We start from the raw sequence: 13,124 nt of genomic DNA on the forward strand, positions 1-13,124 counted from the left end.
TACCTCATGAAAAGCTTTTCTCAGGGCTGCTTGGAGCAGCCCCTCTGTTAAGTGCCTGCTTACTGCAGCACCAACTGACAAACTAAGCTCCTGTGCTGGGAGGCGGGGTGATATAGGAGGCGGCGCTATGCATCTTGGGAAGAAGGTCAAAGCTTTGAGCCTGTTGGTGCCTCGGATCAAGATCCTACTCTACACCCCCATTGTCCATACTTGTGGAGCCCAGTGTACCCCGCAGCAGAAAGTAGTGAATTACGCAGCAACGTACAAGATCTAATGAGCTACAAGACCTGATTTTACAGGAATGGCAGCTGTAGGAATAAAATTTAAATGGTCGCTGTTACCAATTATTAGGTCACATTATGCTAAAACATATATTATACAATACCTGGAAAAGAATGTGTCAGAGGCCCACGTCAAGGTCTGTCTAGAAGTGCTAAACCTATGTGACAGAAAAAATGTTTTATTATTGGTCGGAAGATACTGGTCAGGCATGTTGTACCATCAATACCAAATACCATTCTCTATCTCATATTTCATTAGAAATCAACCCATGAGTCTTGACTTGAATTGACTTGTCCCCTTCATCTAATTTTTCCACATTAATACATTCTACCAACCTATCCTGCCGAACACACTTATTTTTATTTCCCAAATGTGGCCTACCCAAACCTATACGGTATCCGTTAAATTTGCCGGCTGTCGGGATCCCGGCGGTCAGGATACAGACGCCGGAATCCCGGCAAAACAGGACTATTGCAACTCGTAGGTGTCCAGGACACCCATAGAGTGGGAATAGATCCTGTGGCGAGTGCAGCGAGACACCGAGCTTGCTGCGTGGCAAGCAAGACGTCGTTGTCGGGATATGGACAGCCAGCATCCCGCCTACCGGTAAATTTAATGTACTCCACCTACACAGTGCATCCGGAAGTATTCACATCGCTTCACTTTTCCCACATTTTGTTATGTTACAGCCTTATTCCAAAATGGAATAAATTCATTTTTTCCCTCAGAATTCTACACACAATACCCCATAATGACAACGTGAAAAAAAGTTTGAGATTTTTGCTAATTTATTAAAAATAAAAAAAGAAGAAATCACATGTACCTAATTATTTACAGCCTTTGCCATGAAGCTCAAAATTGAGCTCAGGTGCATCCTGTTTCCACTGATCATCCTTGAGATGTTCCTACAGCTTAATTGGAGTCCACCTGTGGTAAATTCAGTTGATTGGACATGATTGGAAAGGCACACACCTGTCTATACAAGGTCTCACACTTGACAGTGCATGTCTGAGCACAAACCAAGCAAGTCAAAGGAATTGTATGTAGACCTTCGAGACAGGATTGTCTCGAGGCAGAAATCTGGGGAAGGGTACAGAAAAATATCTGCTGCATTGAAGGTCCCAATGAGCACAGTGGCTTCCATCATCCGTAAATGGAAGAAATTCGGAACTACCAGGACTCTTCCTAAAGCTGTCCGCCCGTCTAAACTGAGCAATCGGGGGAGAAGGACTCTAGTCAGGGAGGTGACCAAGAACCCGATGGTCACTCTGTCAGAGCTACAGCTTTCCTCCGTGGAGAGAGGAGAACCTTCCAGAAGGACAACCATCTCTGCAGCAATCCACCAATCAGGCCTGTATGGTAGAGTGGCCAAACTGAAGCCACTCTTAGTAAAAAGCACATGGCAGCCCACCTGGAATTTGCTAAAATGCACCTGAAGGACTCTCAGACCATGAGAAACAAAATTATCTGGTCTGATGAGACAAAGATTGAACTCTTTGGCATGAATGCCTGGCGACATGTATGGAGGAAACCAGGCACCGCTCATCACCAGGCCAATACCATCCCTACAGTGAATCATAGTGGTGGCAGTATCATGCTGTGGGGATGTTTTTCAGCAGAAGGAACTGGGAGACTAGTCAAGATAGAGGGAAAGATGAATGCAGCAATGTACAGAGACATCCTGGGTGAAAACCTGCTCCAGAGACCTCTTGACCTCAGACTGGGGCAACGGTTCCTCTTTCAGCAGGACAACGACCCTAAGCACACAGCCAAGATATCAAAGAAGTGGCTTCCGGACAACTCTGTGAATGTCCTAAAGTGGCCCAGCCAGAGCACAGACTTGAATCCAATTGAACATCTCTGGAGAGATCTGAAAATGGCTGTGAACGGACACTTCCCATCCAACCTGATGGAGCCCGAGAGGTGTTACAAAGAGGAATGGGCGAAACTGCCCAAAGATAGGTGTGCCAAGCTTGTGGCATCATAATCAAAAAGACTTGAGGCTGTAATTGCTGCAAAGGTGCATCAACAAAGTATTGAGCAAAGGCTGTGAATACTTATGTACATGTGATTTCTTAGTTTTTATTTTTTAAATCACAAAAGTTTATTGACAAGAGGAATACAACGACATATGAAAGCAGTGGGCACTCTTGAAGCATAACAGAACTAGTATACATAGCAGATTGAGTGCAAGAGTGTGTCCTCATGTTATCTGTTCTATTATATTTACTTTATTATTTTATTTTATTTTTTATTTTAGACAATTCCAAAAACAGTCGAGAGTTAAGAACAAGATTAGGGAATAGTATAGAATATTCCAAAGGACAAACATTGGGATCCTTGAGAGGATTTGTAGGAGGTTACCGAAAGGGTTATGTGGAAGAAGAAGGAAGAGTAGAGTAGAGAATTAGGGAGGAGAGAGAGTAAGAGGAAGAGAGAGAAAGAAGAGAAAAAAAAAAAGGGGGGGGGTAGAGAAGCAGAAACAAGTCACGAACAAGGGGGGAGCGAGTCGGAAGAAGAGTCTCGTGGGGAGAAGAAAAAAAAAAAAGGGGGTAAGGCGAGCTAGGAGAGACCTGGGAGAGGTACCTGGAATTTAGTGTACCAAGCTGTCCATACGCCGTGGAATTTATCCACTGTGTTGTTCATCAAGGAGGAAAGATATTCCATTTTAGCTACAAACCAAATGCGGTTCATGAGTTCTGGACGGGTTGGAGGAGTGGAGAGTTTCCATGATTTAGCAATCTGGAGTTTAGCTGCACAGGCTATGTGCATAACTAGTTTGTTTTCCGGTTTGGAAAGCTGGCAGGCTGGGGCACACAGGAGCAACGTCTCAGGGGATAAGAGGGGGCAGTCCGGGATAAGCGACTGGATAAGGGTACGGACCATAAGCCAGAAGGAGGCTAATCTCGGGCAGTTCCACCAGATGTGAAAATAAGTGCCTATTTGACCACATTGGCGCCAGCAGAGGTTAGAAGTGTTCGGATATATTTGGTGTAGGCGCTCGGGGACCAGATACCATCGCGTGTAAACTTTGTAGGAGTTCTCCTTAATGGAGACGCTAATAGAACATTTAGAGATATTCAGTCGGATAGATTCCCACTTGTCATCTTCCAGGGGTGTCCCCAAGTCGGTATCCCAAGCAAGTTCATGTGCCATGCGGGGGGACTCAGCTGGAGTCAAAATAGAGTGATACAGATTAGATATAGTGCCTCGGTCCATGGGGCGATACATGCAAAGGCGCTCCATCGGAGTCGGGATGTTAGGGATAGGCGTTTTCCTGGTTGAGGACATAACGAAATTTCGAATTTGAAGGTATTGATAGAAATATGACGTCGGGAGAGAGTGCTTTGTTTGAAGGTCTGCGAATGAGTACGGTACATTGTTGTGAAGTAGATGATGATAGCGTGAGACTCCTGCTCTGGACCATTTGGAGGCAAGTTGGTGGGATCGGCCCGGTGAGAAGGAGGGGTTGTTCCAAATGGGGGTTAGGGGAGAGGGAGTTGTGTGGAGTGAAAGTTTAGATTTTAGCGAGTCCCACACAGATAGTTAGGGATATTGTTGGCACTGGCTGAATGGTTTTAGGTCTGTGCGGGCGGGGGAGCCATGGAAGGTGAGATACCGAGTCGACCTGAGCCAGATCACTCTCCAGGTCCACCCATCTTCTTGTGTGCCGTGGAGAGTGCCAGGCGACAAGCTGACTGAGTGCCGTGGCGTGGTAGTATCTTGCCAGCGAGGGAAGGCCTAGACCTCCACATGAAGAGCTCTGCTGGAGGGTCTCCCTACGCAATCGTGGCTTCTTGTCATTCCATATGAATTTACCATATTGGGTCTGGAGGGAGGATAGAACCCGAGGAGGGACCGGGACAGGGAGAGTCTGGAAGAGGTATAGTAACTTGGGAATGACGTTCATCTTAATGGCGTTAATCCTGCCGATCCAAGAAATGAAATGTTTTTTCCATCCTAAAATGTTTTGAGATATTTCCTTGAATAAGGGTGGAAAGTTGGCATCATAGAGAGAGTGGTAGGATTTGGTGATTTGAACCCCCAAATATTTAATGGAGGTATGACGCCATGCATAAGGGAAGTTGGCTTTCAAAAGGTTTAGGGTATTGAGAGGGATGTGTAGCGGCAGAGCCTCTGACTTGTCGTTATTCACCCTATATCCAGAGAGATCCCCGTAGAGAGTTAATTCCTTGAAAAGATTGGGTAAGGAAATTAACGGGTTAGTGAGGGTGAGGAGGACGTCATCCGCAAAGAGGGAAAGTTTGTATTGTGAGTCTTTGATAGAAAAGCCCGTAATGTCCGGATTAAGACGGATGCGACAGGCGAGAGGCTCAATTATCAGAGCGAAGATGAGAGGCGACAGTGGACATCCCTGTCGTGTACCATTGGTGATGGCGAAGGTGTCCGAAAGAATTCCATTAGTTAGCACAGAAGTGGAGGGGTTGTGATAAAGTGCCGATATTGCTTGGAGAAATTTCCCGCAGACACCAAAGCTGCGGAGTGTTTGATCAAGGAAGGCCCACGAAACCCTATCGAAGGCTTTTTCCGCGTCTAATGCCAATAGAAGAGAGGGGAGCTTGACTGAATTAGCGTGATGGATCAGGTTGATGGTGCGTCTGGTATTGTCTAGAGCTTGGCATGTGGGGACAAATCCGACTTGGTCGGGGTGTATAAGGGATGGGAGAAGAGGGTTCAGGCGTAGGGCTAGAATTTTTGCAAAAAGTTTCAGGTCTGTGTTGAGAAGGGATATAGGGCGATAATTAGAGACCTGCTGGTGATCCTTACCAGGTTTGGGAATAACAGTGATTAGTGCTCTAGTAGTTTCACTGTGAAATAGTTCCCCGTTAAGGATTTTATTAAAGGTAGACGTCAAGTGGGGGACCAGATCACATTCGAATGTTTTATAGTACGCAAAAGGTAGGCAGTCCGGTCCCGGGGCCTTAGAGGGTTTCTGAAGTTTAAGAGCAGCCGATACTTCCTCGTCGGATATAGGCTTACATAGTGCAGTGGTTGAGGGAGCATCCAACTGTGGGAGAGAGCATGAGGTCAGGAAATCGGAAATTTGCATATTTGAGTCAGGAAGGGAAGACGAACTGCCGGGGGAGTTATATAAGCGGGCGTAATAATCTTTAAAAATAGAGTTAATGTCTGAGGGTTTATAGTGGGTGTTGCCATTAGAGTCCTTAAGTGAGACTATGGAGGAGAGGGCTTTTCGTGCTTTTAACCTATTTGCCAAGAGGGCATCAGCCTTGTTGCTTTTCTCATAAAATCGTTGGTTCAGCCAACGGAGGGATTTATCTATCTTTTCTGTGATTAGTGCATTGAGGGCTGCCATAAGCTGTTTGTAGTTCGAGTCCGTGGGGCTGCGCTTATGAAGAGAGTCTAGGTTTTGGACCTGGTCAGTGAGATCCTTGAGTAATGTCTTATGTTCCCTATTGCGATGAGATGCATAGCTGATTACATGGCCTCTAAGGACAGCTTTGTGGGCTTCCCAGACTAATGGGGAACATCCTGATTCAGGATTGTTAAAATAAAAATATTCCCTGAGCAGCCCGGCCATCTTGGATTTGAAGGAGGGGATTTTAAGAAGTGTCTCGTTGTTTACCCTTAACCTACAGTCCCTCGTCTCTCAATCATACAATTGGAGATTTCCAGCGTATCTCACGAAATCCTCTGATTTTTGCACCCACCTGGAACAAACATTCCAGAACTATGTAGCAGATAATAGTACACATATAGAGGATATCAATTTGTTTTGGTCAGCTTCGAAGCCAGTGATCCGAGGACATATTATGGAATACGTCTCTAGGAGACGCAAGCGGCTTGCGACCCAAATACGGGACCTCGCTTGTAACCTGACCAAAACCTATGACACACTTTTGTTGCAGGACTCACCCGGCAACAGGCAGGCCTATCTTGCTGCTAAGCAAATGTATGACTCACTATGTACGGAGCGGGCGAGATTCTCGTATGATCTACAACGGAATAGATTTTTTCGAGGGGGAAATAAATCCGGGAGGCTATTGGCGAACTTGGTACGGTCTTACTCCGCTCCTTCTCGTATCCCCCAACTAATCACAGACTCGTCTACAACCATCTTTGATACCCCCTCAATATCTGAGGCCTTCTTACAATATTATAACACTCTCTATGAAGCCCCCCCGGATCATCCGACTCTTGGAACACAATTCCTTGAGAGGGCAAAACTACCTGTTTTAACGGAAGAGGAAAGACAATCCTTAACTGAACCGGTCACAGAACCGGAACTACTTTCCCTGATTAACTCATTACCCAATGGTAAGTCAAGTTTTGAGGGAAGGGAAAGATTTGGACTGTGGGTGGCGCACTGTAATTATGTGAACAATCGCATAAAATATAACTTTTATTAGTATTTATTTAAAAACGCTGATAACTGTGAAATATTAAAACAAATCCAGACAAGTGCAAGACACAGTGCAACATATACATAAAAAACACACTCTCTTGCTCCAATGTGTTGTGCAAAGTCAAATATATTAGGTATTTACTGTAGTAGGTTCTATGACCTTATACCAAATTCATACGGTGTTGTCAGATAGTTATCCCAATTAATGGCTGGATATAGTTAGTGCGAACAGCAGTATATTGTCCACATGTGTAATTTCCAATCCTAACATACGTCAGGTAAGTGTACTGTTGTTCCTAAATTCCTGTCCATTAGAGAGAAAACAGATTTGTAAAATTTTCTTCAAATACCACATGTATTGGTGCATGCATTCTAGGAGATGCCGTTCTATATCCAAACAGTGTGGCACTCTCAGTCACTGCCGTCAGTGCCGCTGTACTGTTATGTACATTAATAGACGTTCTCAGTCTCTGCTGTCAACGTGCTTGTATTAATGTTATAAATGACACTTATTCATCAAGTTCATTATTCAATACCAATTTCACTTGAATTATTTATTTGTGGTATATTAATCTTGGCATAAGTGGAATATATGCGTTCTCACTCTCAGCTGTCAACGCAAGAAAAATTATCTTCTAAATGCCACCCTCCTATATATGCATGCTGCTGGTTTATTGGCGTTCTCAGTTTTTACTGTCAACGTCTGTATAGAACTACCAGCTTATAACTCTCATTCATGTGGTCAAATGTACTTGTTAAATAATTGTCAGTTGACACTTACTATCTTACTCTTCATTGGACTAATCATTACACTTTAACGACCGTGATAATACACTTTATCTGATGTTGTCCAAGGTCGCTTGACCAAGTAATGTTTCTCACATGTAGTATTTAGTTTATTGGAAAGTCATCACTGATGGTGTCATGCAAATCTCATTATCTATATCATATATATATAGTTTATTTGCAATGGTGATTACTTGCATTGTGTTTGAGTATTCAAAACTGACACAGGTATCTCTTATGTACTCTGCCTGTCAGTATGAACATGATAGGCCCAGCAGTAGCAGTAGTATGTCTGTTACTAAAATTAACAGCTTTTGAAATTCAATCCAGCCACACTCCCATTATGCTATTCACACATATATTGTTAATTAAGTTCTACTATAAGTCACAAGTGCTGGTAAAGTGACTGAGTTCCACTATCTAAGCCCTATTAAATGTGAAGGCTTTGTATGTGGATTGTAATCAGATACATGTGTTGCACTGAGCTATACTAGCAATGTTGCTGTCTCGCACAGCTGTGAAGACAGATCTTGTTACTATGTTGCAGCTGTGTCCTTATGACACATGGATTCCCAATACATAGCTTCAGTATTAGGAATGTGAATAGCAAACAATTCCCAGCTGACAACTATTCAATATGCTTGTTTGTTAGATAATTAGCTGTTAATTCATTCAATTAGTAGTCAGCTGTTAATTCAGCTGCAAATGTTTGTAAGAAACGCTATATATGACTCACAGGTAAATGTGTATTTAAAGCATAAAGCTCTATGACGGCTATATTGCTGTCTTTGAATAGCTTAAAGTCAAGTTCTATCACTGTATGTAGGCTGTAATTGACACATGTATAGCTGGTGAGTTTCCCCAGTGTCCGGTATTGCTGCACTGGCTCACCAATAGCTGGGCTGGGTATGTGGGTCTGATTGACTGCCCTAATCTATCAGTTCTCGTTCTATATGCTGCTCAAACACATTGCATTGCTTTCCCTTGTATAAGCAGTTCGCACTCCTAATCTCTGACTAACACCACATGACTAAATTGCACATAACATTAAACACATGAGCCTAGTGTGAAGACGCCGACGCGCGTTTCACAGTTTACTTTTCGTCAGGGCTAACCAGACTGCTTCCTTCGGTCTGACTTTAACGATTGAGCCGCACCAATCCTGGGGCTCATTCCTAATCATGTGACCTAATTGCATTGACGTGATGCGGCTCCCACAACTCGGGATCTGGTGTTATTCTAAGTCCGATCACATGCTTCATTCTGACCAATCCTGATCCCGATTTTGCGTATGCTAGAGGGAGAGCTTCATACAACGTGTCTGTCTCCAGTATGGACTGTCCGAGAAATTGTAAATGATCGTCACCCCTGTTTGTATTATTCTACAAATTGTTTGTAACGCTGACTCGTTAATATATTTGTATGGGTGAGAATTCCCTCGTCCTGGTGTCACTTTCATATCATTAGTTGTGTGCATGTGAATAAAATAAAGTGCAGTGAAAAATCGTGAAAAAAATATGTTAAAATATGTGAATAAAATGAAGTGAAATATTGTGCTGTGAACAATGTGAACAAGCTAACATGCACTTATCTAACATGCATGTACATGTGAATTAAATTAATTGCTGGGATTGTAAATTCAGTATGTATATGAAAGAGAAAATGTATTAATTTATATAATGATTGTGCTAGAGAGTGCTAAAGTGTGTGATTTGTGTAATTTATTAGTGTACTAATAAAAACATTAAATAAATAATTAATTAAGTATAATATGAAATAAATATCATTTTGACTGTTGTGATACATATACCAAAGTATATTGAAAGTGATCACATTATTAATGTAACCCATAATTGTCATCTACTTATATTGTGATTTATAGGTTATTGTGATATATTTTATGAATGTGATGTATCATTACTCCTGTAATGTTATTTCGTCCTTCCACTTTATGTTAAGGGAATGTTATTGTGTTATGTTCCACTATATTATGATGGGGACACCATTATCTTATCATTTATTAATTACTAATTTCTCTATGGATCTGTTTTACTAGTTTGTCTCGGTCTAACCCTCTATCAAAGATTGAATATCTGTATTGATTATATCGGTCCAGATCTTCTATTCTCTCTTGTGATCCGTTTTTTGAACTGCATCGGAAATTATGTAGTTTAAGGGGATAGTTCTATAGTCATAATCAATATTCAGGTAAGTGGTTACTACCTATCCCTATATTCCAGCGGTTATCGGGAGTATGAGCCTTATCTAAGAAAAGACGTGTCAACGTGGAGTCAAGAGTTCAACCGTACACTGTTTTAGTCCTGTGTAGATATCTTCCATCATTAGTTGGGAAGATAACTTATCCCCAGGGTGAGAGATGAGTATCATATTCATTCAGCCCTATGTATTATCATATATTCTCTCAGTCTGACCCTCTATCAAATACTGGATATCTGTATTGATTATATCAATTTCAGATCATCTTTTCTCTCTTATGATCCTTTATAATTTTACATCTCCAGTTTTGGCCTGCATCAAAAATTACGTTGCTTGGATGGATAGTTCTCTATCCGTAATCACTGTTTGGTAAGTGGTTACTACCTATCTCTTTACTCAGGCAATTGTCAAGGATATAGGTCTTATGTGAAGAGGGACAAGTAAGTATAGTATCAGGGTTTTAAACGTATGTTTGTTTAATCCTGGGAGAATATTTTCCAGTATCAGTTAGAAAGCTATTTTATCCCAGGAATGGAAGATAACTGTTGTATTCATTCAGTCCTCTGGGTTGCATACTGTCCATCAAAAAAATAAGTTTGGTCTCCAGTTTGAGCAACTCATTGTCCATATTGCCCCCTCTGATACCTAGCTGGATTCGTTGCATCCCATAGGCTTTCAAGCCTCCAGTGTCACTTCCATGATGGTATAGGAAGTGTTTCGCCACTGGTGTTAGTGTTCTGAATCTTTCAGCATCCTTTTTCGCATTTCTGATGCTATTAGCATGTTCCAAAATTCTGACTTTTAATGGGCGAATGGTTTTACCAATGTATCTTTTGCCACATGGGCATTCTAGATGATACACCACGCCCATTGTGGTACAATTAATGAAGTTCTGGATCAGCCATTTTTTGCCAAATTTGTCTGTGTATGATTGCTTAGATGTCATATATTGGCATGCTTTACAGCGACCGCATTGGTACGAGCCTTTTTTACTGTATAGTTGTCTAGAAGGGGCAGCAAGATGGCTCTGCACGATTAGATCCTTCAAATTCTTGGATCTCCTCCAACTGCTCTGTACGCGGTTAGGTAGAACTTGCTCCAGAACCTCATCCGTTTGCAGTACCGACCAATGCTTCTGTAATATACCATTGATCTCATTCCATTTGGGATTAAATGTGCTCACAAATCGGACTGGTTCTTCCTTTTGAAGTCTGATCTTGGGGGTTAAGAGTGACTCTCTTGTGTGTAATCTTACATTGTTGACCGCAGATTTAATAATCTTATTGCTATATCCCCGTTTCTTTAAACGGTCACAGGCCTGGATTTCTCGTTCGTGATAGATTACATCATTTGAACAATTCCTTTTTGTACGAAGCAGTTCTCCCTTAGGGATAGCTCTAATCGTTGAGGGTAAATGAGAGCTACTGGAATGCAAAATACTATTTGTCGCTGTTGTTTTGCGAAAAATATCTGTACTGATCCTGCCATCGCTCTCTATTTTGATACTGAGGTCCAGGAAATGAATTTCCTTCTGATCTTTCTCCCCTGTCAGCTTCAGATTAAGGTCATTATTATTCAGGATAGTAATAAATTCCTCCAACATCTCTGCTTCTCCCTCCCAGACCATCAGGATATCGTCAATGTAGCGAAGATACAACAGGATATGTTGTGTGTATTCCTCCAAGTTTTCATTGAATACATGTTCCTTCTCCCACCATCCCAGGTAGAGGTTGGCATACGATGGGGCACAAGCTGTCCCCATCGCTGTCCCTCTAACCTGGAGGTAGAAGGTCTCTTCGCTAATAAAGTAGTTTCTTGTTAGTATAAACTGTAACAGGGAAATTAAGAACTCATTAAACTCATAATGGGTTCCCATGTTCAAAAAGTATTTAGTGGCTGCCAAACCCTTGTCGTGATCAATACTCGTGTAGAGACTTTCGACGTCATAGGTGGCCAGCCACGTCCCTTGGTTGACTGTCATATCCTGCAGTTTGTTCAATACATCCATAGTATCCCTGGTGTAGGAAGGCAATGTGAGCACATGATGTCTAAGATACTGGTCAACGTATGTGCTTGCCTTTTCGGTTAGACTGCCTACACCAGAGACAATAGGTCTACCGGGGGGAGTTCTCTCATCTTTATGCACTTTTGGCAAAAGATATAGAGTTGCCACTCGTGGGTTGTCTGTTTTCAGAAATTCATAATCTTTTTTCTTTATAATCCCACTTTGATATGCTTTCAAAATGATAGAATTATATACACTAAGAAAGTTTTTGGTGGGATTAAATATCAGTGGTTTGTAACAGTCCTGATCGTTTAATTGTCTCCTTAATTCCGCAACATACATATGTTTGGGCCACAATACGATGTTACCCCCCTTATCTGAGGGTTTAATAACAATGTCTTGCCATTTGATGATTTCTTGTAAGGCTGCTCTCTCTCCCCTTGTCAAATTGTCGTTGTGCGGTTGAAATTACTGTGTACGTGTGAACATGAGGTCCAAATCTCTGGAAACCAGGTCATAAAAAACTTTTGCTGATGGAGAGATTTTATACTCCGGAAAAAAGGAGGATTTGTTCTTAAGTTTAAGAGGATCAAATGGAGAGGGGGCAAGGGGAGGTTCATCCCCTGTTTCTAATTCTTCCAATATCTCAAGGGCTATTTGGTCCTCAGTTGTTAATGATGTTACCAATGTCTCCTGAGAGGGGATAGATTCTAAGGTTGGATGGTTTTCTCTCCACTGCTGTTGTGTGAAAAAGAATTTTTTCAGTAATATTTTCCTCATAAAGAGTTGTAAGTCCTTTTCGCATTCGAATCTATCAGGTCTGTGTGTAGGTGAGAAGGACAGGCCCTTACTCAGAAGATTAATTTGATCTGCAGTGAGGGTCTTATCAGACAGGTTGATGATGCGTAATGTGTCATCATTATTTATCGCTTTCTCCTCTGTTCCCTGGGTTCTTCTCTCCAATCCCTGCTGTCGCGCTTTCTTCTGACCCCCCTTCCCCCTCCTGATCTTAACTCTTCCATATTGGTGTGATCCTGGACCCTTCTTGGGGTTTGTTCTAAAAAATCCCTATTGTAGGGTCTTCTCCTAGTCTGTAAATCTTCTCCTTCTGAGGACTCAATGTCTGAGGTTGTATAATTCAATTGATTATTAGTTTTGCTGTTCCTTGGTGGATAGGACTTCCACCTATAGACTTTGTCCTGGGCAAAATCATTTTTATCTCTAGAAAGTTTCTTTTTCTTTCTCTCTATGATCTCCTGTTCCATGTCCTCCACATCTTTCTTATACTTATTATATGTGGCTTGGAATTTTTCCACTGTTTCGAATCTTTTTAATTTTTCCCCCAGAGCAGAGATCTCTTGTGCATATTGGGTTAACAGGATTTCATCGTGTTTAATTAGTATTTTAATCAACTCCCTAGAGCATTGGGTCAATGTCATTTCCCAT

General features: G+C 42.0%; 1 protein-coding gene across 2 annotated transcripts in view; it reads right to left on the minus strand.

Annotated features, from left to right (window-relative positions):
• The window catches only part of SHKBP1 (SH3KBP1 binding protein 1), a 70,007-nt gene that overhangs the window by 32,317 nt on the left and 24,566 nt on the right, over positions 1-13,124 (minus strand). For both annotated transcript variants that reach the window (XM_063937683.1, XM_063937682.1), the window contains exon 2: positions 386-439. In XM_063937683.1, the coding sequence (XP_063793753.1) occupies positions 386-439 (54 nt within the window). The remainder of the gene's footprint in view (positions 1-385; positions 440-13,124) is intronic.

Source organism: Pseudophryne corroboree, chromosome 8, assembly GCF_028390025.1.
Source record: "Pseudophryne corroboree isolate aPseCor3 chromosome 8, aPseCor3.hap2, whole genome shotgun sequence".
NCBI lineage: Eukaryota > Metazoa > Chordata > Amphibia > Anura > Myobatrachidae > Pseudophryne > Pseudophryne corroboree.